General features: G+C 41.5%; 1 protein-coding gene across 2 annotated transcripts; it reads left to right on the top strand.

The window, feature by feature from the left end:
- The first annotated feature begins 1,269 nt into the window (after positions 1-1,269).
- LOC139652457 (14-3-3 protein beta/alpha-1) lies at positions 1,270-25,175 on the top strand. Of its 2 annotated transcripts, XM_071529542.1 has the most exons (8): positions 1,270-1,405; positions 8,109-8,269; positions 12,210-12,350; positions 16,393-16,516; positions 18,889-19,052; positions 19,609-19,704; positions 21,395-21,423; positions 24,397-25,175. In XM_071529542.1, exons 2-8 carry the CDS (start codon positions 8,117-8,119, stop codon positions 24,440-24,442), a joined length of 753 nt encoding a protein of 250 aa, XP_071385643.1. In that variant the 5' UTR covers positions 1,270-1,405; positions 8,109-8,116; the 3' UTR covers positions 24,443-25,175. The 2 variants fall into 2 exon arrangements, with proteins under 2 accessions (XP_071385643.1, XP_071385642.1); XM_071529541.1 differs by lacking the exon at positions 24,397-25,175 and having other exon boundaries at positions 21,395-24,172.
- The last annotated feature ends 1,566 nt before the right edge of the window (positions 25,176-26,741 follow it).

Below are 26,741 nucleotides of genomic sequence, written 5' to 3' on the forward strand. Positions count from 1 at the left end.
CACACTCAGTGACATATGCAGTCACATGGTCATCACAAAACATCATCCACCTTCCACCCACATCACACGCACACGCACACACACACACACACACACACACACACACACACACACAGCAAACACAAAAAACACAGCAGGTTTCAAACAGACAATATTCAGCATACAGTCAATAAAGATGTATAGTTAAAAAGTCTGTGTCACTTTCAGCTCTTCTGTGAGTCTGGTATGGGTCGAGACACATTAACAGAAATGTAAAATAAAGGAAATAAATAAATATAATATAATATAATAATAAATATTGCACTCAATGACTCCTCAAACTAAGCACATGTGCGTATCAAACATGACGCATCTGTTTTCATTTCTTACTTCAGTGACCCGGCAGGTTGAGCCGACTGCTGGTCACATCCATTCACTCCCATTCACTATACTGTGTTTTGCATTAGTCAACACAGTCACCTGTTTCACCTGTTTCAATGTTATTTTATTCGTCTCCCCATGGATCAATTCATGTCAGAGGAGGGGGGCATTTCGAGGAGGCGGGGGGGCAGATTTTACTGACTTAAAAAAAAAAAAAAAAAAAAAAAAAACAACTAACAAAATTCAAGTTATGTGCCTGAAAAGCTGGCTGCCATTATTGGACTGGATTACTTGATTAATTGGTTGATTGATTGGATGATTGATTAGTTGACTGTGGTTGATTTGTTGCATGAATGAATGAATGAATGAATGAATGATTTACTGGTTATACCTAACTCAAACAATCACTCAATCAATCGATTAATCAATCAATCAATCAATCAATCAAGCAGGGATTGATCAATTAACTGCCTGACAGCTTTCTTGCAGGATTGATTGATTTGTTGAATGAATGAATGAATGAATGAATGAATCAATCAATCAACCAATCAATTGATTAATTGCTTTAATTGATGGATTAATTAATTAACTGGTTGACAGTTTGCTTGCTTGCTTGATTTATTGATTACTTTATTGCCATGAGTTAATATATTCCTTCCACAGCTCGTTGTGTGAGCTGCTATTTGTTAGAATGCATGACTGCTGTAAAATCACTGTAACCCACACAGGCTGTCAGGTGACACGATGGTGAACTCAGATACGACAGCGGCCTCATGGAGACAGTTGCTATGGCGACCGGCGCACGTCATCCTGTAGTGGTTGCCATGGTCCTCCTGACGTCAAAGCCCCTGCAAGATGCTTAGTAAACCCCGGGGCGCGGTCACCATGGATACTGGCGGGGGGAGGGGTGGGGTTTAGAGGAAGCGGAAGTGTCAGAGCAGGCGGAAGTGGTACTGCCCTGAATACCCTGAGCAGCGGACGGAGGACAGCTTGATAACTCCCATCGTTCAGAGAATAAAATCAGGATTCCCAGTACATTCTAAATGTGAGTTCACCTGCATATCAGTCGATTGTTGTCTTATACACGGGGTAAGAAGTATGGTTTTGGAGAAACGCCAGCCCAGCGGTGGCCCCATTCCCAGCCTATGCGGCGGAAGGTGCCTATTGTGGTTTGGGGCTGGGTGCAAGGACTTAGGCCGAGACGTTTGATTGAATAGCGAGAAATGACTCACAAAATACCTGCCTTTAGGCTATTGATGGTCTTTGTGCTGTATAATGGTGTATAACGGTTTTTATTTGAGACGCAGGCTCCGATTGATTCCATGAGGGTTCGTGGTCGCTCAGCTCCACAAGGAAAGGGAGGGTGAAGCACCCAAGTTTGGCCATTTTGACAGCTTAGCAACCCTGTCCGGCCGTCGTGAGAACAACCTAGATATATTAGCAGCCAGTGCTAAGCAGCTAGCAGGCTAACGCTGAGCTGCCGACCGAAGCAGCCAGCCGACATATCTCGCCATATCCGCGGCACAGAATAGAGTATTATCGATGTGGTTTGTGTATCGTGATTGATTATCAGACTGCTAACTACTAGCTGGCTCAGCACGGCCGTCGTGTAGTAGTGCGTGTGGCTGCCAACATCCCCCTATTTCCCGGGAGTTTCCCTTAAATGTGAGTTAAATTTCAAAAGCATTTCGGGCCTTTTAATCAGGTTTTAACGAGGAGGAACTGCGAATTGCAATATCTGTCGTATTTTCACACCTCGGTGTCAGCACATATGCAGCGCGATTCTGATTGAACTGGGTCAGCTCCCATTGAGCTTACCGTTAGCCGGGCTAACGGCCGCGCTGTGACGTTAGCCTGCTAGCTCGCGGTATCTCTCCATCTTAAAATTCCGCAAGGGAATGCGACAGAGAGGGCGTAGCAGGCCGACTACTACCCACATATTCAGGGCCTGGAGTGCGGCTAGCTGGCCCGAAACTGCGATAGCTCGCGTTAACGTGTATATTGAAGCGATGCGGGTCAGACTAGTATTGACGATTTTTTTTGGTGCGGTTAGCCTGTTAACCTTAGCAGCTAGCTAGGTGGTTGGGTAACGGCATTGCTAATGTAATGTTCAATGTATTGGTGGCGTGCCAGATTATTAGGCCAAGTTGGATCAATTTTAACCGAGCCGTGGGTCGCTGCAGCGATTAACTAACGTATATGAAAACGCCTGTAACCGTGATAAGCTGTATCTTATTAATTTATAGAGCTACTTGACGAATGCTAAAGCTTGCTAAAATCACCTGAATAGTCTTGACAGCAGGCGTAGCAAGGCTAACGTCATGGCATGGGTGTTGAAATGACAGTAACGTTACTGCATGAATGCCATGCTGCCGGATGCATGTTCTACTCAAAGGATTCCCATTGTATTAGCTGAAAAGCTTGCATTGTTTCCCTTCTATTTACAGTGCACATACTGTATATCCCTGTCTGTGCTTGGCTCTGCCCTGTCCAGCTGATCCCCACATGGAAATTATGCAGCTGAAAAACATCAGGCGTATATTACATCAAGTCAACCAAACTATAAACCAAAATTAACATAACAGGTGCGATAGAAAGTTGTTGACAAATAAAAACTCCACCTGCCCAAGAGCGGATAATGATTGGAGAATGGAGAGTCTTTTTTTTTTTTTTTTAAATTTACGTTGAACATTTGAGAGTAGGAGTACAAACATACTGATGCTGATGTTAGCTATTTGGGCAATACAAAGATATCAGATTTCCCCATATACTCAACCTTGACACCACAAGACATTTTAACATGTCAGAGATACATTTCGAGGGATTTCAGGTCTCTTTACTTTGAAGATCTCAGATCAACATAGTATCACAGTAACAGGCAAAGTAGATATCCGAATTTTATATAATGATCCCCCAAGCTAATAGTCTGAACCTATATTTTTCAGTAAAACAAATGGAACTGTACTCTTTTATCTGCAGATAGTTCATGTTTTCTCCTCAGCCTTTGCATCAGCAGTAGAGAAACTGTTGGTGGCTTCTGCCTACAGGATGTTACTCTGCAGACTAACTGTACAGAGGTGCAGCAGCAGTGGCAGTGCCACAGCTTAGGTGAACTGGGAATGACCCTGTTTTAAGTTCCTGTGCTAACATCTTTCCCCCTCAAGGCTGTCAGGTCTGCGGTCATGCTGCTGTTAAGATACCTCACACTTAATCATGACTTTTTCATTCTGCATTAGTTCAGCATTACTTAAAACGTTGGTCATAGCTTACATGGAGGACATGTGGTTGGTTAAAGTTAGTACATTCTGTTCTATGCGCCATTTAATGTGAAATTTTAGATAACACTACTAAATACTACTAAAGCTAATACTACACTGCACTTTCCTTATTACAGCGCTTTAAATTATCACGAAGTAAACATGACATGTTAATAGTCCACTGTAAGATCTATATAATAATGATAAACTCTAAGTCACTTGAAAGCAAGTTTGTAAAATGAGTTTCCAGTTTTGTCTCAAAAGAAGATTGTTTGCTCACCGTGTTTCCTCGGACAGGCTGTTCCAAAGTTTAGTCCTCTTGGTTGCAACTGGAAGATAAAAAATAAGATACGGGTAGATAAAGTCCTGCTTACAAAAGACCTGATTCCATTCTGCAGCCCTTGTAGCATGTTTCCTCACAGCTTACAGAGGAAATACTGAGTTTTGATTTGACTCCATTCGTTTGTTCTTTGCAGCTAAGGAAATGCAGCTAAGACCACCATATCATGTGATGGGTTAATGTAGGTAGTCTTCTTTTAATGCAAAAAGTTGATGAATTCTCCATTTAAAATAGTTTAAAAATAGAAATTGCTCAGTTGGGCTAGTATTATCTGGATATGAAGCAGTCGGAAGTCTTAAGAAATCTGAAAATTGCAGTAAATACAGTTAAATACAAATTATTCAACAGTTGCCACGTACAATTTCCCTATAATGGATGCAGAATATGCAAAAATTATTAATAAGGTTATTAAGTACAGTGATTATTCTGTTAATACTTTTAGAAATTGTTTGTTTTATAAGATCTAAAAATAATCAGCAGTCGTACAAGTTATGTATCCTGATTTTATTATCAGAACTTGTTTAGCTGTTTGAATATAAGATCTGTGTGTAGTGGATGCAGAAGTTCATTTATTGTTGAATCTGCGAATTCTGTTGCTAAAATCTGTGGACATAAATCCAAATATTTCAACAGTTTTTGGTCCAAGATATAGATGTAACAGATGCAGAAGTAAATATTTCTGGTGTCAACAGGGGTTAGAATGCGTAATTGAACTGCAAATAATACTTTATTTTTGCGGCTGTCATTTTACCCTAGATACCCGCAGGTCAGAGGTCAGGGTCAGCTACAGAGCAGCAGCCCTGGACTGTCTTGCTCATGGACACTTCAGCAGGGCGGCGGTTTGAACCCGGGTCCACTGGGTGAAGGACCGTCTCCATAATAAGTGTCGAAACTGAGAAATTAAAAATGAACATTGTTAATATACAGATTCTAAGTGTAGGAGATGTAGAAGTGTATTATTTGTTTAATTTATTAATTCTGGTGTTAAAATACATGTTGAGTGTTGAGGTTTCAGTATTAATGTAGATATTATTTATGATATTATTCAAGTTAATTAAATATGCTAATTCAGATGTTAAAGCTGTTAAAAGCCATTGTGGAGCTGGTGTCGTGTGAGATGTGGATGTAAAGGAGGTGGAGGCGAGGCAGTGCCCTACTTAGACCTACAGATTCATCTGGAGAGCAGAAACCCCTTGGGGGGGAAATAACTGGGAGCAGCCATTTCACTGGAATTGAAAGGGTTTTTGACAGTTTATAAAAGTGCCTTTTTGTCTTTGCTGGTTAGGTTTTTTTTTTCTTTGCGTTGTTAGGAGGCTTTAATGACAGTGAGATCATTATCCCACAATATTCTCTTGTCAAGCCAACACCAGTGCCGCTTTAAACCTTTCATTCCCTGCTAAGCTGCGGGTTGGAAGGAGCTGCTTCACCAGCCGGCTCCTGGTTTATCTCTTCAGGACAGTGTTTCTCGTCCTCAGGCTCGTGAGGTATCTTACGAAACGAGAAAAAATCTATTTGTAATTTACACATTTATCTTCGTTTTGTCCCCCGTGTGATGAAATCTAGCGGGGGACTATGGCTCAGCTGTTATTGGTGTTGTTAAACAGGAGATCTCAGGTAAACTCTAGTCTGGTTCTGATGAAACGTGGAAGCATCTTCACACCGTCTCAGCGTTTAAAAAGAATACACTGATCGGCCTAAAGAGGGCGCCATAATTACTGGTCAACATTTTAAACTGAAATGTGATTGTTTTTTCAAACGTATATATATTCGTATAGATAATTTTTTGGTGAAACTTGGAGGGATTAAGTATTTTGACGCTGTTGTGGCGTTTAAAAAAGAAAAAGACTGATTGGCCTGATGGGGGATGCTATAATCAAAGGACAAAATTTGAAAGCCCATAACCGCTACACCTCCGGTCTGATTTTGATGACACTTGGAGGATGCTGCATCTTGTTCCTAATTGGCCCAAAGAGAGCCTGCATTATTCATGGGGGTCATTTGTTTTATCTTTGTGATAAATACTTTTTTTAAATTATTATTTTTGGGGAATTTTTGCCTTTTTAATTGATAGCTGATGGGCAGGAAAGTTCGGGGGTGAGAGAGAAGGGGGATGACATGGGACAAAAGTCCCAGGCCGGATTCGAACCCACGACGTTGCAGTTACATGGTACGCGCCTCCAAGGTTGAGACCAGTGGTTCTCAACCTTGGAGTCGGGACATCCCAGGGGGTCGTGAGATAATGGAATAGGAAAAAACATATTCCTCCCATACAAATTAATTACCATGTCTATTTTTCAGATTTTTCTCAAATTTTTGCTCTGAAATACTGAATAGTTTTCCGCTTCTAGACCTCCTCTGATAATTAATGAAATGAGCTGAAAAAGGAAAAATCATTCTTTGAACTGTTTAGCACTCCACCTCACTTGTCACGAGACAAAAAGGTTGAGCACCACTGCCTTAGGCTACCAGCAGGATGCTCCATAAATACCATTTTCTTCCAATAATTAAGTGAAATTGCCTGAAAAGGGGAAAACAAAAACCATCATTGGTTGTCAGAGTTTAACCTTCTGGATGTTCATGACTGCAGTGATAGAGGTCAGAAGAAGGTGTCACTTTGTTGTTGTGAGTCGGAAAGACTGACAGCCACTCAAGTCATTTTAGGAGAATGAAAGTTGCTAAATTATAGTGGAAAAGGCTAATTTAATGGCATTACCCAGGGCGTGCCAGGGGGTCTCCAGACCTTGAAAGACCCCATGAAATGGCATCTTTACTTCCTTGATTTGGTGTGTGTCCTGATGAAACAGGATGTTGGGGCAGGACATAACACAGGGAGGGGAGGGATCATTCAAAAGCATAAAACCATGGAATATCAGTTAGGGAGAGTTTTTGTTTATGCCTACTGGTGCAGTATGAGGTCACCATTAAAGATGCACTTTTTTCCAGGTAGTAACTATTGACAAAATGTACTTATTGTAAGTCACTTTGGACAATAATGTAAGTAATGGGAGTTAATTCCAGGTGAAAACCCATATAGATGGGTATTAACATAGAGCTTGTGATGGACACTTTTATCCAAAGCACCTTACAGTAGGGCTGGGCGATATGGTTGAAATCAATATCATGATAATCATAAGGATTTTTCTCTTAATATATATCATGATATGGTTCATGTATGCAAAATCACGTTAAATAATCAAATTAATGTTCATCTCATTGAACCGAATGGTAATGTTAGGTGTGATGTCAAACAAAACAGAAATATTCAACTCACTTTATGAGAGTTTTTAAGTAAAATTTGCTTGTCATCATCAATTCAGACGGATAAACGATAATATTGAATTATCGCCCAGCCCTACCTTGCAGTACCGTGACTGTATTCAGGGTTAGCATGGATGGCCTCAGAGGGAATTGAACCCCAAACCCTGGCAGTCTTAGTGCCTCAAAGTAGTCGTCTATATACTTAGGCAGTCATTGTGCAACCTTCTAGTGAATGATATGGTAAAGTGAAACCATTCCTAACATTAAACTTATCCTTATTTTCCTGGAGACTTCCTGCAACCCTCTCAAAGACCTTTCTTCCTTTCCTTCCTTTCCTCATCTGCCTTCAGCCTCCCCCCCCCCCCCCCCTTCACCATGCTCCACTTGTATTTTTGGCCCTCGAACCTCACACTTCCCCAAAACTCACACTTTAGTCTCACACTTTAGTCTCTCACCCTATCATTTCGCTCTCTTTCTCCTTCCCTCCCTCTCTATCCTCTTCCCTCTTTCTCTTCCTCGCCTCTTATTCCACTTCCTCATCCCATTTTCCCCATCCTAATTTCTTGTTCCTTACCCCCTTCTCCCTTCATTTACTCCACTTCTCCTCGCTTCCTTCTCTCTCTCTCTCTTGTCTCTGTGTCTGTCTCCATCTCTATATGCAGCTTGATCTCTCTCTCTCTCTCTCTCTCTCTCTTCAAGCCTGGATGTGGATAAGAAAGATCAGATGTAAAAGTCCATGCAAACACTTTATCTTTCTGTCTTTCCCTTTTCCCCCTCCAGCTTGGAGATGGATGAGAAAGACCTGATTCCTGATGTGAAAGTCGACATAAACACTAACACTCTCTCTCTCTCTCTCTCTCTGTGTCTGTCTTCCTCTCTCTCCCCGCCTCTAGCCTAAAAGATGGATAAGAACGACCTGGTGCAGAAAGCCAAGCTGGCGGAGCAGGCCGAGCGTTACGACGACATGGCGGCCGCCATGAAGGCCGTGACGGAGCAGGGCCTGGAGCTCAGCAACGAGGAGCGCAACCTGCTCTCCGTCGCCTACAAGAACGTGGTACGGCATCCATCTAATGGCTTTTTTTTTTACTCTTTTGGTTGTTGTTGTTTTTTTTTATACATGCGGATTTTACCTTAAAAACGCCAGCGTTCACATGAAGGAGACTGACCTAAAAACTTCCTGCGGTTCTCTGATGCTGCGTTACTGTTTACTAGAACTGCAACAATTCATCGATTAATCGATTAGTTGTCAACTATTAAATTAATCGGCAACTATTTTGATAATCGATTAATGGGTTTGAGTAATTTTTTGATTCCAGCTTCTTAAATGTGAATATTTTCTGGTTTCTTTACTCCTCTATGACAGTAAACTGAATATCTTTGGGTTGTGGACAAAACAAGACATTTGAGGACGTCATCTTGGGCTTTGGGAAACACTGATCCACATTTTTCACCATTTTCTGACATTTTATAGACCAAACGACTAATCGATTCATCGAGAAAATAATCGACAGATTAATCGACAATGAAAATAATCGTTAGTTGCAGCCCTACTGTTTACGGTTATGCAGTCCTCGATTTTGAGACTTCACCAGCACCGAGTACCTGTGAATACTTTTTTGGGTGTTTTGATTTTGTTAATTTTGGCTAGCTAGCTTGTAGCTGTGACCAGAAGCTAGTGTACGTCACTCTTGTCGGTCACTCGGTAGGTTCGGTTTCTCTGTCAGTCCTAAAAAAAAAAAAACCTGCTGTGCGTGATCGAGAGACACAATACCTGTAAGTAGAGCTGGGCGATAATTCAATATTATCATTTATCGTCTTTCAGTGGAATCATATGGTGATGATATGGTGATTTTGGGATATTGTCAAAATTGATCATAACGAGCAAATGTTATTTATAACTCTGACAAAATTAGGTATGAAACATTTTAAGGAATAGGCTATTATTTGAAAATTTCAGTTTTGTTTGACATCACACCTAATATTACCATTCAGTTCAGTGGAATGAACATTAATTTGATTATTTAACATGTGATTTTGCATATGTATTGCAAAGTATATTGGTCCTGATTATTGTGATATTGATTACAACCATATTTCCCAGCCCCAAGTTTCTCAGACAGCCTCACTGGTGTCTTGGCTCACTTGGTAGAGCAACGGACTTTAATGCAGGAAAGTTTATCACAAATTACGTGATTGTTTGAAATTTTCAGGCGAAGAAATTTCCATTGTAAAAGTCTTTATCCAGGCTCCTTGTCACCCTCCCATTTAATTTTCCCATTTAAACATAATTTCATCATCATCAGTACTAGGACTACCAATTGCCCCTAAAAATTTAAATGTGTCTATAAATTCACTGAAATAAGTCAAATTTGACTGAAATCTCAATATTGATGATAAAATTTACATAAAATAGACACATGAAAGCAGGGCCAGATGAGCGGACAATGCGTTCTAAACAGATAGAGATTGGATCTGGAGTCGATTTACAATATGCAGTTTTTCAGTTTCTTTTGATTTGAGGTTTGAGTCGGTGTTCTGTTGAATCTTGCCTGTTTACTGAGAAGAATCCAAATGTCTTCCAAACATTGCTTGGGGGAGTAGTTAGGAGTAATGCCGTTGCTAGGCTGGTTGCTTTCTGCCATGTGTGCTGAAAAACCAAGCAGCAGGCTGGTAGAAGAGATGGTGAGAGAGACAGAGAGTCTGTGGAGCCGAGGCATGAGGAGCCGCGGATGTGTTCGGTTCAGTCGGCTGGTTTTTGATGCGTTTGACGGGCCGTTTGGAGCTCAAATCTGATTCTTTTTCACATTCGACTGAAATTAGAATGTTGATATTCGTTCCTACAGCCTTAATCAGTGCTCAGTTATTTTGTCTATGGCCCTCTCTGGCACAAGGCATAAGTATTTTCACCTGGAACTGGACTGATAACTATACTGGTGTCGGTGCACCTGCCTAATGAGATTTTAGAGCACACACATAATGACTGGTTACCTGTCAAAGTGGAGACGAGTGCGGGCGTCCTGGTGGATCAGTGGTCTAAGGCACGTGCCGTGTAAAGAACAACGTCCTGGGTCGGGGACACCTTTGTCGCATGTCATCCCCCCTTCTCTCTCTCCCAGTTTTTCCTGTCTCTCTCTACTTTGTACTTTCCAATGAAGGCGAAAACGCTCAAAAAAGAAAAAGGGCCACATGTAGCCACGGCCAGTATTTAGCAGCATGTGTCTTGTGGTAATTTGCCTCCCTGTCGGTGCACCTCTAAAAACAGCAAACAGACTAGTAAATCTAATCCAGTGAATTTATTTAAAACTTTCCAATTAGACTACGTTGTGGCTCCATCCTGTGACTTGGATCATTTGAGGCTTCCTACATTCCTTCTGCGCCGGCTAATTGCCCTGCAGGGATGCACGGTGGAGCGGATTTAAGTTGGATATAAGACGTATTGAGGTTGATTCCAATAGTTACGCCATGCTGTTTTCTTCAATGGAAGTGAAGAAAGTCAGGTTATTTAACAAGCCATTCCTGGTTTCTTCCTGGAGGTCTTCAGCTGCTGTAAATATGTATTTTACAACTCTGCTGAATGTGCTTACAGGTAGAACTTGGTAGGGATATATTGGTGAAGAAGTGGGCTGTTAACCTGTTTCCATGGTTATTGTGTGGTATTGCCAAAGAGTCTTAAACCTCAGGAAGACGGTCAAGACACACTCAATCCCGTTATACCTTCCATTCACTGAATAGGTGTGATAACAGATGTTTTTAACTTAAATCAAGCAAGTACTAAAGCACATTCTTAGTGACGGCAATGGTGGTTTCAGGACCAGGAAGGGTTTTATACAAAAACACACACACACACACACACACCTACACACACCCACACACCTGCCTTCCTTCATACCTGGAAGATGGCCAGCACTGCCCCAATTTAATGAAGAACAGGAACAAAGCATGTGCCCACTGTATGTAGGTGAGATGCAGCATCTTCCAATAAATTCAGGCTCTCTCATTCAGTCTGTTATGCGGATTTCCTGTGCTTCTTATTCATCTCAGGTGTTGCCGTTTATCTCTCTGATTCCCTCTCTGCTCTTCCGTCTCCCACCTTTTTCTCCTTCACCTCTTTCCTCTTCCTGCCCTCTTTGTCTCTCTCTTCTTCTCCTCCTCTCTTTCTTCTCCACCCAACCCTCCCCTGCCTCTCTTTCTCTGCCTCCTTCCTCTCTGACCTAGAAATGGATCTGAGCAGGTGGCATATCGCAATTTTTAGTTTTGAAATGTCTCAATATTGAAGTATTTAATGTCGCGTAGCACACCCACTGAAACTGAAAACAGGATTCGATCAGTACGGTTTTTGATGGCTGATACCAATACTTCTATTTTAGTTTTGAAGCTGCTGATGGCTGATATTTTGTGCTGATCTCTTTAAAATTTTTCATTATCATACCAAAAAATACTGGTATTCAGCGTTCTCCCCAGAACTGTATATGTCAGGGTGGAAAAGCCTCTGAAACAGCATTTAGACCATCATTGGACACTAAGACTAACAAAATTATTTTAGGGTTAGCAGCTCTTTAATGTAGGGTGATCTACCAAATCCATTCAATGGTAGGGAAACTCTGGGATACGTTTGTGCCTTAAAATGAAGACTTGATTTACAAAAACATTAGTGAACAATCGAATTAATAAATTTGAAAAGAAAAGAAAATTTCATGGCAGGTTTTACAGACAGTTTTTCTGTAGCTGTGGTCAGGAAGGAACCTCCATCGTATCGGCAATGGACAACATTGATTAGCCGATATCTGTTATTTAATAAAAGGACAATATTGTCCCAGTAAATTGGCAAACAGATATGTTGGTCTAAGCCTAGTTGAAAATTGTCATGATGTTGCAATACATGCAATGCCAAACATGCAGTAAAATATTTTTGTTCCCCAAATCGAGACGTAATAATGATGTTTGAAAAACTTGGATCTTGTCTTAATAGCTGTTTGTGGTTGTCGTTGCTGTAGGTGGGGGCCCGCCGTTCGTCCTGGCGCGTCATCTCCAGCATCGAGCAGAAGACGGAGGGCAACGAGAAGAAACAGCAGATGGCCCGCGAATACCGTGAGAAGATCGAGGCCGAACTCCAAGACATCTGCAAGGACGTGCTGGTAGGGAGAAGGAAGGAGAGGGAGGGAGGGTGGGGGGAGAGGAGAAATGAAATGACCTGCAGTGGAGAGGAGGGGAGGAGATGGTTAGCGGTTAGACTGGTCTGTAACCAAAAGGTCAATCTCGAGCAAAACACTGAACCTCCCACCTGCTCACTCAGCTCAGTCACTCTGAATAAGAGCTGAATGAACTGAAGCTCTGAATCAGCTAAACGTAAGGCAGGGCAAACTTTATTTATATAGCCTGGCACATTTCATACACAAGGCAAATTCACATAAAACATAAAAGATACATAATTTGTCTAGTAAAATTGCATTAAGAGAGAAAGAAAGAACAAAATAAAATTAGTAAGAAATATTTCTAGCATAGGAATGACCCTCTATGTACGACATATAAATAGCCGTCTTGGAACATAGGAACAAACCTCCATGTTTCTTAATAGGTCATATTTACAGGAACGACATCTCAGTAATTATGTTCTCATATGACCGAGCCTTTCAGTACTTACTTGCTCTAAACAATGTTCACATACACAAACAGTTCATTCTAGCTCTAGCCACCAACACTGTGAGTTCCTCCTTGCGTTGAGCTCAGAGAAACCTCACAGTGTGTGTGGTGGTGTTGTACAGAGATCAGTCGCCATCTTGGAACACAGGAACGAACCTCTCTGTTCCCTAAAGGGTCATATTTACAGAAGGGCTGGGTGATATATCGAAAATCTTACCAAAACTGTCACTGGTGCTCTCTCACTGACCAAATTTTCTACATGTCAGTTTGTGCGTTAAATACATTTGTCAAGTAGCCAACTTTGTATATGCTGTTTGATTTGTGTTGATTCAGTTAAAGCGAGAGTCGAGCTTCAAGCAGAGCTAGAGTAGAATCAGCTGTGTCAAGCCAGCTGAAATTCTCCCTTATTTGCTCAGATTTGAGTCGCTCTGTGGTTCAGAGATATTGTTGAAAAATATGGTTGTTGGCTCATTAGGAAAGCATAAACGATTGTGGCCTTGAATCTGCCACAGGCCTTGTGAAAACCCCTCAGGTCCCGATTAGGTTAGGACAGAACCAGGCTCAAATTGTCAGCGCCTGAGCAGACTTCTAATAATACCTTCAAGGTCAAACTGGAAGACTTCTACAGTGTTGCGCTGGTTGAGGACGGAGGGAGGCGAGGACGGGTGGAGACGTGCCGTCCATGAGGCAGGAGGAAGGCTGGAGAAGGGAGAGCTTTGATTGGACCAGGGGATAAAAATATATCCATGATCTTGACCCAGAAGGGCTTAGGTGTCGGTGGGCGTGTGGGATGCTGCCGTCCTCGGACTGCCGACTCGTTTACGTCGAGCTGAGCGGAGACTTCTGCAGGCATGATGACACTGGAGATGAGGCAACATGGGTCGAAGGAATGGACTCAACCAGTTTGGACTAAAAATATATCAGGGATATTCCTTGCCAGTCACATACGAGGAAGTAAAAGTGTGAATTCCCCAAAGAAAAACCATGGCACTCCGTTTGCAGGTACAAAAACATAAGAAGCCTTTTATTATGATACAAACAGCGACTAACGCGTATCGACCAAGAGCTGGACAGACTCTGCACTCTGAAGACCAGTTCTTGTAGCCGCTGTAATACAGTCTTTTTACATCGTTCGTACCTGCAAACGGAGTGCCATGGTTTTTTCTTTGGGGAATTAATTCCTTTACTTCCTCATTCATACTTTGACTGGAAAGGAAAGGAACTGACTGGAAAGGAAAATCCCTTGTATATTTTTTTTTGGTATTGTGCCCGCCAACCACAGAGCAGCCGTTTCTGCTGTCTTCTGCTACCTCAGATCCAAGAAGCGTTTCTTTCTTATTCTTTTTTCAGTTTGGACTAAATTAGTGCTGAATCAATTAGTTGATCGACACAAAATTAATGGATTACATTTTTGATACTCGATTAATCGTTTTAGTCATTTATCAGTAAAAATACCAAACATTTGCTGGTTACAGCTACGGTCTTGGAGTCCACACTGGTGGCATTAGCCCCACACCGGGAATACCGTTATTTTGTAAAATAAAAGCACATATTCAGAGCTTCCATGTTCAAGTTAGGCTACAAAATGATAAATGGACATACTAACAACATACTGATCATTAATCTGATCATTAATATGACAGATTAGGATGAATAGGATTAATTATTTGTCCTTAGCTAGTGACAGCAATGTGTCCAGTACAATCCAATGGTAGCCTAAAGAAGGGCAATATGCCAGAATCACTGCACTGCACTCACATTAACTCTGTGAGTGTTGAGCAGTGTTATAAATGGCTGATTAAAAAGTGTTACCGTTTACAAATGCTGTTAACGTGAGTTTGGAGAGGAATTTTAAGTTTCACTTTCATTGTAGTGACGCTGACTTTGATAGCGCTTAGACCCTCTAGTGGCGACAGGCGGTATAACCGGTATAGCCGGTGTTGGGGAGGGATGAAACTACCCGATCTGAGTCACCACCTGATCTGAGTCACGCATGCGCCGGTTGGGTTTAGGCAAGGAGTCCGTATGGTTGAGGTTAGGGTAAGATGATGGCCTAGGCTGTCGTTTTAAAGTGGCATGAGAGATCTGAGTCGTGCATCGGGTAGTGACTCAGATCGGGTAGTGACAAGGGAAACAACACCGGTGTCAAAATGGCACCACCGTGACAACTCTAGTAAGTAATGAATGTAATAGTTCTATAAGCAACCCATGTAAACAGCTTAATCAGAATATTGTCTTATATAGAATAAGGCCAATAGTCAGATTATTGCTGTCCATGTAAATATACTCATTGAAACAAAGCTGGTCTCAGTGAGAAGATGCTCTGGGGGAAAGCCGGTCCTGATCACATGAGGCGGGAACGGCCTTCCTCAGAAGAGCAGACGAGGGCCGCATCGATACCAGATACTAGAGTTAAGAGTATGACACATCCGTGCTGCGAGTTGGTGACACCCCACTGGCAAAAAAAATGTGGCCTCCTTTTTTTTGATAGAACAAGTCAACTAAGAAAACTTGGTTATTTATAGAAGTGGCTGAAGGTAGTGAGGGTTATGTAGCTACACACTCTTGTTCTTGCTGCCAGTTCTATTTATTGTCAAATGCAGGAAATTTGTTTTGCAGACAGCATCATTTACCATACACACAGAAAAAATGAACCAAAGTGGAGTGGCAGCTGATTAAAGAGGCTGAAATATTTGCAAAATAATTGAGAGTTAGCTGAATGTAGTCTAAATAAAGCATGTGAATGTGTTGTATCCCAAGTTGCAGGTGTGAATCCTTGAAGAACAGTAAGAACGTTTGAGAAGGAGTGAAATTTGAAAAAAGGGTGATGTCATTTCGGCTATGTACTCGTGAGCAACTGGGTTCATTGGTGCAACTGGATGAACGCTGTCTCTTACAACTGGAATGTGTAGTTATAAGGGTACGAAATATAGTCAAGTTTATTTATATAGCACATTTCACACGACAGGCGTAGACTCAGTGTGCTTCAAAATAGAAAGCAGAAAATAGGCAAAGATCATACATGACAAAAACATAAGATAGGAACATAAGATAAGAAGGTATGACATATATAAAAACATAAAAACGATAAAAACATCAGATAAGAAGGTATTACAATAAAAAAGGAATAAGATAAGAAGGTATTATTATTATTATTAAAAAGGGAATAATAGTAATAATACTGATTCTAAAATAAAAGTTGTCCCGTTAACCACACACTTTATATAGAGAGTAGAATTAGCTTTCAGTGGTTCTTTGTAGTTCTGTTAGTTTGAGTTTATGTGACATCATGTTTTAGTGAAGGCTGCAGTGGTAAGACTTTATAAGAAACACATTAATTCTGGCGTGTGTGGTGCATATTAATACCACTACAACTATTAGTACTAATCGCCATCTGTCATAGTTGTTGAAATTGCATTATTTAATCTCAGGTTTCCCCTCTGCAGTGGCAGTTCTTAGTGCGGTAGTCTACCACTGCTCCGCTGGTCTGTTTTGTGTTTCTGTTTGTGAACCCGTCCTGCCGTCCGTCTGTTTCAGGCTCTGCTCGACAGCTTCCTCATTGCCAACGCGTCTCAGCCGGAGAGCAAGGTGTTCTACCTCAAAATGAAAGGAGACTACTACAGATACCTGTCAGAGGTGGCCTCCGGGGAAACAAAGAAGGGTGAGTATCTGGTTTGAAGTTACTCAGAACCGACCGGTTACGTTTGGTCACTCGGCAGAGAGAGTAGATGTTTGGTTTTAGCACTCCAAGAAGAGTGGCGTTGTGTTTTTTTGTCAGTGAAAGAAGCGAGGAGTTATTAGTTACCAAAAGAAGAGCAAATACATGTTTTTTTTATTTATCATCGAAGTCTATTGATGCCTGAAGGGAAATTCAGAGGTCAGGGTCGGCTATAGCGCAGAGAGCTGCTAGAGATTCAGTGTAAATAGTCCTTTTTTATTACTCAAATGTTAGCAGCCCTTATTATTGCTCACAGTAAAGAGTCTTTTTATTGCTTATAGAAGAGTTAGTTGCTGCTTTTATTAGGGATGCACAGATTTAGGAACGTCCTGAGCTGATATCAAAGATCAGAACAGGATCGATTAAAGTGTGTTTTGAGTGATCCGTATCGGCTACGTGACGCCCGATCAAATCCCGATGCGTTTATTTATTTTCATCTCCTCCCACTTGCAGCAGTGAGGCACTTGGTGTGGAATAGGCGAGCCACAGCATCATGTCCACAGTAACACTAACAATACCACTGGTGTGAGAAACAGGCGACCAGTCGTCTCCACCATGCTCTCATTGGTTTACAGTAATTATATGAAGCTATGGATATTACTTTGACAATGATATTGATGTTTACAAATGAGACGTGTAGCATCTTTTTGAATGTCACACCCGTCAATTATTAACCTTTGGTTTGCTTTAACCGCTTTGACGTGTGTTTTTATCCCTGGGACTCTGCTGTAGTTCCTGTTGTTGAGGGGGGAAACGGACTGATTCAGACTGTTGCCAAGAGACAGTAACCCATAATAGTCCCATAATAGTCTGTTGTCACGGTTATCCATCCTCTGACTCTGATTGTCATGGAAATAAGCAAAGCCTCCATTGAATGGGATGTGATGACACTAGACTCAGACAGTGGCAGGTAGGCAGGTTGGCCTCGTGGTTAGAGAGGCCGTCCTGCACCTGAATGGTCACAGGTTTGATCCCTTGTGTCCTTGAACAAGACACTGAACCCTTCACTGTTGACTAACTGCCCTAAAACCATGTTTTCATACACTAAATGCTTAAGATGTAATGTAAAAAGTAACATGGAATTAACATTGGCTTTGTGCCATTGATGTACAATGCAATAGTATAGATAGAGGCATTAGAGAAAGGGTGTTTTTCAATTTCTCACTGTGCTCTTCTCCATCCGGAAATTAACTGGGAAAATCGGCCATTTTTACCAGCCAATTAGTTTGACTCTTTTTACCAGCCATTTAGATTTGGTAGATAATAGAGCAGAGTACTAAAATATGCCAAATACTGGGAAAATGCCGCTCTCTGGGATCCCCCCGTGCCCCCCCCCCAATTAATTTGCAATGCAATGACGGGTTTCACTGCATGACCACTGTTAGATGAACCCAGAACAGGGTTAGTAATACAATCTGCATCCTGTCTGCTTTACTAAACACACTTGGACTTCATGTCTTTTAGCAATTAATTTCCTGTTGTCCTGTTTCTTTTTCTGCCCATTTATAGCTTCAGAACTTTAATTGGCCATGTCCAGTAAGAAATGGACTGGGTTCGCCAACTTTGTTTCTTATTTTCTGTCTTGGATTCAATTCCCAGTATCATGAAAGCATCTTTTAAGTGTTAAATTTGGCCTGAAACCTGCAGATACCCTGCAGTGAGTGACTGCTTTGTCTAGTGACTGAAAGAGTTATTTTTCCTGCCCTGCCTAGTGTTCATAGTCTTCATATTACATAGCATGTCTTCTGAATAAACTACAGTTTCATTTCCTCAGTCATTGGTTTTGTTCAACAATATTAAAAATAAAAGTAAGTGGCAGTGCTTGTTTGAGTTTGTGAAAACAAATGCTACAGATGCTGTAGACGTTCTCTATCTGTCTCTTATCTTTCCTTCTCCTCATTCCTTCCATCTTTCCTCTCTCCCCCTTCATTTCTCTCTTTTCTCTTGTCAATACCATCGTCTGTCAAATACCCTGAACATGGAAACATTCAGACGCAGACGCTCCCAGACAAGTTTTCTAGATCAGAGTGTAAACAGCATGTTGTTGCTCTCATAGTGTGAGAGGGTTCGGCACGCCACGTCCCGATCTCCCGGTGCAGTCTGGGACGTCCCGATCATTTGTCATTGCTCTCTTAGCTGAACTCTTATAATGTGCAGATTTCAGATCATCCTAAAGCATGTGCGGTATTTTGATGGAAGATGGGATTCGGTCGCTCGATAAATGTCAGATGTCCTGCAGCATACGGTGGTGTATGTGCTCCTGCCATAAAGGTAATAGTGGGAGTTGTGTGTGTGTGTGTGTGTGTGTGTTGCAGCCACGGTGGACAACTCTCAGCAGGCTTACCAGGAGGCCTTCGACATCAGCAAGAAGGACATGCAGCCCACACACCCCATCCGGCTGGGCCTCGCCCTCAACTTCTCCGTCTTCTACTACGAAATCCTCAACTCGCCCGATCAGGCCTGCGCTCTGGCCAAAGCGGTGGGTGCACACACACACACACACACACACACACACACACACACACACACACACACACACACACACACACACACACACACACACACACACACACACAGTCACTAGGGCTGCCATGATAAGTCATTAGCACTACATACACTGCCTTATTTGGCTCTTGGTTGATTATATGGTGAATTGAATGTTGGATGTAATGACTCTTTTGATGTGAAAATAGAAGAAAAATTCAATAAACTTTTATCTGTTTCATTGCAAAAGTTGTTAATTGAACTAGATTTATTGAGATTTATATTTATTCGATTTATTGAGCAGCCGATCAAATACTCGGGTAAATCTGTAACAAAATGATCCTTAGTTTCAACACTAGTTGTCATGATACCAAAAGTTTGACTTGTGTGCCGTTGACTCTTGTGTTGCTGATGCCAAACTTCGGCTCTCCTGCCCATACTCACATAAGAACAGACGTCATATAAATGGAGCACATGATGTGAGGCGAACCTGATCTGTGTTTAAATAAATGAGTTTTCATCACATCGGTTTCATTCTGTCCGTCTCACAGGCTTTCGACGAGGCGATCGCCGAACTCGACACCTTGAACGAGGACTCGTACAAAGACAGCACTCTGATCATGCAGCTACTAAGGGACAACCTCACTGTGAGTACACACACACACACACACACACACACACACACACACACACACACACACACACACACACACACACACAAAGGAGCTGTCAACATCTGTTTTTAGTGCCTTACTGTGTTCTGGTTACATACCTTCGTTAGTTTCATTAAATTGCCAGCTCTATCATGTAGGAATTGTATATCATCGTATATCACAATTTTACTTTTCACACTTATATACGTATAATATTGACAGACAATATTGAAAGAACGCCTGCTGTCGTTGAAAACAGTCAAGATGTTTATGTTTAGGACTTGAGTTCAGGAATTGCATCAAAAGTTCTGGATGAGTATGGAAGTGATGCATCTGACTACACATTTCATGTAGCTGTTGAGAACATTAATCTTCAGATATTCAGTAATATGGCCTAGATGACTGTCATGTTGCCTGGCTGCTGTCAGTTCACATCATACTGAAAACTGAGCAAAATCTACAAAGCTAGTCTAGAAATAAAAAAGATCCACACGGAGTAGGTTTACATGCGCACTAATAATTAAATCTTAAACCAATTAAGGCAATATTCTTTTACTATTGAACCTGTCATGTCGCCTTTATCTTAACTGGGGTATGGTCATAACTGGAGTAAGCAGAACCCAGTTAACACACCTAGACTTCTGCTTAATCTTTCCATTTATTTGGACTTTAAAAACGGTCAAAGGTCAACAGACGCAACCTGGCTGTTGCAATGCATATAGACAAACTGGGTGATTAGAGAAATCACGTTACTTTAAACCATATAAACATAATAGAAATACTGTCTTAAGCTGATTGCTGCCAGTAATCAGGGCAGTGATGTGCATCTAAATTAATTCGCTTGATCTGGCTCTCAGTAGTTAGTTGTGTTTTTCTTCTTGGTGGATAACCGGCCAATCACAGACGAGGTGACATCACCTCCAGATGTCTCCAGCAGCTCCAGTGGAGTTTGATATGAGAAAATGTTTCAGGATGTAAAACCTCAGCGGTAAACGTCAGGTTTTGGTGTCAGTCCCTCAGAATCAAAGAGCGAGGGCTTCTTTCTAGAGCCGCCATTTTGCACAGAGAGACGTTCAACAATCATACAGGGAGAGATCCATCGTAGAGGAGGAGAGAGACCAGTTTCTCCACCTACAGGAGCAGGAGAGAGACCAGAATGCAATGCAGTATCAAGACATGATGTGTTTTTGAGCTGCCGTCATGTTGTCCAGCTAGCTATATATTCACACACCCATACGCTCACCTTTGATTGTTCCCGCCTCTTCTCCGGAGGTTGTTGAAAGGCATTCTGGGAAATGTAGGAAATCACTCACTGCAGTAGAAGTAGACGAAGCAGGTTGAAGGAAAGTGGGTTCACCAGAAAAGTAAATTTCTTTCATGGTTTGATGATAACTAACAATGTAAGAAGATCCGGGTGGATTTGTCCTTAAAAGTTGGTAAAAGTGTTGAATTCTGAATTGGAAAACATACAAAGTGGATCAATAGGATCAATAGGATAGATGATGGAGCACAATTTTGGTAAACAGATAAATTGATTGAAAGGTAGATTAATTTGATATGTCCATAGTTAGGTAATCAGCTTTAATAGCCAGAAAGGTTGATAAATAATTTGCATATATACATAGAGGTAGATCAATTGATGTGCTGATTGATTGGTAATTGATTTTTTTTTCTCCCCCTGCAGCTGTGGACATCAGAAAACCAGGGAGACGAGGCCGACGCCGGCGAGGGAGAGAACTAGAGCGCACTTCACTGTTAACCCACCCCCACTCTCCAACTTCCTCTCCTCCTCTTCCTCCTCCTCCTTCTCCTCCTCCTCTCTCTCTCTTTCTTCTCTTCCTCTCTTCTTACACATATACAGCTCAGTTCATTCCCTCCTCCTGCTTTTTTCAACCCAGCCTCCCGACTTCCCTTCTGTATAACCAACAGCATGAATAGTACCTGACCTTCACAAATGAAATGTGGGGTGGAAAAAAAAAACAAAACGAGCCCTACTCCTCCACCCCATCCTCCCCTCCCCTCCCTCCCTCCCTCCATCCCTCCGTCATGGCACTCCAAGGCGGGCCGGCAGACGAACCGCCGGCCGCCTCGTCTTACAACACCCAGGGAGGGTTTTAATCCAGAACCACAAAATAAATACCTGTCTCTGAGTAACGAGCCCACATTCCCCATTTTTATCCCCCCCACTCCCCCCGAATCTCTCTTCCATTCCTCCGTTCTTCCCTCGTTTTCTTCCCTTTGTTTCCTCCTCCCTCCTTCCTAACATTTCAGAAGACAGTACGTTCTCTCACCCCCCCTCCTCCCCCCTGCCCTCCCTCCCTTCCTCCCTCCCTCCCCTCCCTCCTCTCTCTAGCGAGTTAATGCATTTATATAGTTGTCCCTCCCTTCTCTTTTGGCTTTTCTTAGTGTACTGGCAAATGGCTGGTTTTATCCACTTTAAACAACACAAAAAAGTTGAAAAAAAGTTGAAAGTTGAAAAAAGGTTATTAAACTGTCCGTTTATTTTCAACAAACACTGTGATGCTTAGTTTTTCCTCCACCTTGTCACCGGAAAATAGAAGGCGAGTCAATTCTCGTCGATTAGCAAGAAACAATAATCAGTCGGGGGGGGAGGGGGAGGGGTGGGGATTGAAACTTTATTTTTTTTATTTTTATTTTTAGTAATTTTTGAGCGGCAGTGCAATTCTGCTGAGGTTTATACAGAAGGGTCATACAAGGCTGTATTGTGACACTGACTAATCTAAAAAAAAAAAAAAAACGAAACCCTACATTCATTTTACCTGCTGTGTAATCAGACTCACTCACCATGTTGTTGTTTTTTTTTTTTCATTGTTTGTTAATTAACACGGAACTAAAAATCAGATCCAACGGGACCCAGGGTTTGTTTTTCCACCATTCCACACATTTCCAGTTTTAAACTAAAAGATTGATTTGGAAAAGTAAAAAAAAAAAAAAAAAAAAAAGTACATTCCATCTGAGAGTTTCAGAAGATTTTAGACGTTTCCACCTCCTGTCCAGGTGCTGCTGAGCATCAGCACTGCGGTCCCACTCTGTTCCTTCACTTTGTTAACAAGCACGTGTTCACTTCCCTTTTTCCGTTGCTTTTTGTTTTTGTGTGTGTGTGTGTGTGTGTGTGTGTGTATAACAAATCAAACTCATGACTCACACCTTTTCTGGTTTTTGAAAACTGTAAAATTGTAAACATTTTTAGAGCTTAACTGTAAATCTGTCTTTTGGAAACGAAGAGATCTGTGGATGTTGTTCGTTGAAACCCGCTTGCAAAGAAACCCCCCTGAAGCCGTTACCTTCAACTGTTTTGATTTTGCTTTTATTTCTTTTTTGCATTTTGCCTAGATCATTTTCGTTCAGTTTTTTTTTTTTTTTTTTTCCCCTCTATGCCCCGACAGCCCCGTACTGACAAGTCTAGAAAAGTCGTACGTTTCCATTCACTGCTGAATGTTGCGATCTGGCGGACGAGAACGCACGCTTTCTCACACCGACCCCGTTCATCACCATGTGACTCTGCTGGAGGCACTGAGCGGGTGTTTGTTCTCTGTGCCGCGGCGTTTTAAAACTGCCGCTCCCTCGTTTCCACAAGTACGGCGTCATTAAAAAAAAAACGAAAGAAAAAAAACTCGGTATTGGCAGGTTGGCCCGGCGGTTAACGAGACACCGAAGCCGCTACCTGCTCGCTCCTTCTGGATGAGCGTGTCAGCTGGTCGCCCCGAAAACGTAAAAGTTGAGTTGTTAAAAAAAAAAAAAAAAAACGGGGAACTACTACTGTAAGACAGGAGAGTAGAGGGCTCGCTCTCTATTCTCTTATTTCCCTCAAGGTGTATCCCAATCCAACAATCTGACCGGTGTTCGAAGAAAGGTCAGGTGGAGGATAGGCCTTGTAGCCACGAAACCAGCTCAGTCTCAAAAGTAAACAGATTAATGGAAAAAAGGGACGCCGTAGTTTTTTAAGTGTTGCTTCTGGCGCCGAGGAGCCCGGCTCGATGTTTTTGTCTCCCAAGCAGCCAATCAGAAAAGACTTAACTCGTCGTCTTATCTCTGGAAGTGTCGACCTGCCTAATTGAGACCATCCTGTAGTTTGGTTCACACTCTGCGTATTCAGGCTCGATTTATCTTTAGCTCCTGGCTGCTTTTTTTTTTTTTTTTTTTTTTTATATAGAGAGGAGGGAACGTCTGATGAGCGGTTAGCGACACACGTCTGGTCTCTCCTCATGTCTGGTCTCTCCTCATGTCTGCGTAAACAGGGAAAAAAAAATCAAGATTCCGTGTCATTTTCAGATCTGATCTTTTGCGTTTTTATGTATATTTGAACTTGGGAGGCGGGGGGGGAGAAATCAGGTTCCTTGTGGTTTCTCCCGCTTGGAAGACTGTGAGAAGATCAGATCTGCAGCAGAGAGAGTTAAAAAAAAAAAAAAAAAAAAAAAAAAAACCCAGATGTGTGCCGGTATCAATCCAGCTTCTAGTGGACCGGACGCGGATTCGTCATTTTTTTTTTTTTTAAACACGTCACAACCGTCTGATTCGTGAGCACAAAATGCGTTTACTTTTTTCAGCACAAGCCTTGTTCACGACGACAACGGGTTGCGTTCAAAAGCAATGCAGATGTTTGTCGTTCCGAACTAGACAGGAGTTGAAAAATGTTTAAAAAAAAAAAAAAAAAAAAAAATGACGCGTCCGTCAGAAGAGCGCAGCGGAGCGGGTCGAAGTCCAGAGCTGAGAGCCGGTCCAGGACGCTTCCTCTCCCTCAACAGTAGAAATAGTTGATGAGAAATAGTCGATTTTTTTTTTTTTCCTCCCACTCAGTGTCACAATAACCTTGTCATTAACCACCTTCACATTCCACTCCGTAGGTGTAGAAACAGTCATGTGTCTCAGTCTTTTTTTTTTTTTTTTTTTCCTTTTTGCTGGGGACAAATGTTTTCATGCACTGAAGTTTAAAAAAAGAAAAAGAAAAAAAATTCCTCCCTGCCGCCCCTTTTTTCTCTTTAGCTGAACAAAAAAGGCAGTTATTCTACGCTTGATAAGGAAAAAAAAAAAAGAAAAAAGATCCCATGCAGTAGTGAATGTGGCACCGAGCCTGTCTGTATATCTGGTATCTCCAATCGTTTTGTTTTTACTGACCCAGTATTCTGCCTAAAAAAAAAATGAAGAAAAAAAAAAAGAAAATTTACAAAAAAAAAAAGTTTGCTTCTGTGACGGTTTTATTGCTTAGCGCGCACGTGGTTGTGAAAATTTAGACTTAGCTTAAGGACACCAAAAAAAAAAATTTAATAAAACGACAAAAAAAAAAAAAAAAACCCTCAACATCTTCCCTCCCTGGTTATTGACGTAATACTAGATTTGTGTATGTCTTTTAAAAAAAAAAAATCCAACTCTAGTTTCACCTTACATGTTATAAACAGGACAAAATGTAAAAGACAATTTAAAGTGAAATAAAGGTTTTATCAGTTCCGAATCATTCCTGTTCTGTTTATTGTGACGCCGGCCTGTTCCCACTCAGCATCACATGTGAAAATGAAAATGCAGGATTTCTGCGCAGGTCTGCAAAGTTTGGGAAATGATTTTTTTTTTTTTTTTATTCAAGGATATAACAAAACAACACACTGTCATATTGGATATATAGTCCCAGGACCCATAAGGAGTATAAGTGTACAGTCATTGGACAAATCAAAGACAAACACAACAAATCAGATCAAGTACATAGTGGAAAACAAGCAAACAACAACAAAAGATTATAATAATGATACAAAAAAACAAGATTAAAGCTGCTGATAACTCCATGTAGATAACATCAAGAAATGTTGGCACCCATTGTCTGATAGATAGATAGATAGATAGATAGATAGATAGATACATACATAGATACTTTATAGATACTTTATTGTCCTACAAGAGGAGATTTGGTTCCACCCTCTGTACAAAGCCTCACATACATGCTCACACACACACACACACACACCACAATATTCATACAAAACTGGAAGACAACAATACATTGACAAAAGACATTCAATGCAGTGAGTTCAAAGCTTCAATGGCAGAACGGTTTAAGCTCTTCTCAAAGGATAAGGCTGGTGTTTTTTTTAATGCTTTTCTTACCGTCAACAAATCCTATGAAAATAACTAAAATCAACAATGCGTTTGCTCTCCTCCTGTTACTTTCTGACTTCCCACGTTCCGTTTTTAGCCGTCAACCTGGAAGTCATTGGCTCCAATTGTAAGCTAAACTCCATGAAACACAGCTCACAAAGACATAGTTTACATTTTAAAAATCGTTAACTGTTACCATGAAAAGTCAGGCTGTTGTAGTTATTACCAAATCAAATTCAAATGGGAACAAATTCTTCATTACGCCGGGGACTATTTTCGGTGCTACGGAACTACTTTCCTGAGATGGCAAAGTGTTTACAGCCGGCTTATTAAGTTGTTTGAGGAAAAAGTCGTCCGGCCCGGTGCATGGTGATGATGAAATATGCTGCAGAGGCATGGCTCTGTGACGGGTTTTTAATCTTTTTTTTTAATACAATGGAGTTCTATGGCTGCATTGGGCACCGGCTACATGGACGAGACTTGTTGGCAAAACAAATTCATAGCTGATTTTGTTATTTTCATAGCTGTTTCATAGTTGACGGTAAGCAATGCATTAATAAACACCAGCGTTATCCTTTAAAGCGGCCCGTCTCCAGATGTTGGACCTGTGGGGGGAGGGGGGGGGGGTGCGCTGGTTTCCAACTGACAGCCACCACTTTCTTAGCAGCTGTTAAACCTGAGAAGAGCACCACAGTATACACTTCTGATATTTAGGAATACAGAACCAAGAAAGTTCATTCAAAATCAAAACAGGTGTGGCCACAGGTGAGTATGGAAAATGTTCTTGGCGATTCCTAAGTCCTTAAAGATTTGGGAAAGCATGAAAAAAAAATCTTGAGAAACTTTGAGGAAAGTCTGGAAATTCACCACCGTCCACTCTGCATCTTATTCTCGAGGAGCGATGGATCTGGACTTCCCCAGTAGAG

This window comes from Centroberyx affinis, unplaced genomic scaffold (genome assembly GCF_046629955.1).
Source record: "Centroberyx affinis isolate AG114_WGS23_722 - 3 ecotype Tasmania unplaced genomic scaffold, CSIRO-AGI_Caff_v1 ptg001798l_1, whole genome shotgun sequence".
Classification (NCBI taxonomy): Eukaryota; Metazoa; Chordata; class Actinopteri; order Beryciformes; family Berycidae; genus Centroberyx; species Centroberyx affinis.

Coding starts and splice junctions, on each gene's coding strand:
- LOC139652457 (XM_071529542.1), top strand. CDS start 8,117: ATGGATAAGAACGACCTGGTGCAGAAAGCCAAGCTGGCGGAGCAGGCC. Junction 19,705..21,394: donor TACTAAGGGACAACCTCACT/GTGAGTACACAC, acceptor CTCCCCCTGCAG/CTGTGGACATCAGAAAACCA. Junction 21,424..24,396: donor TCAGAAAACCAGGGAGACGA/GGCCGACGCCGG, acceptor AAAAAAATGACG/CGTCCGTCAGAAGAGCGCAG.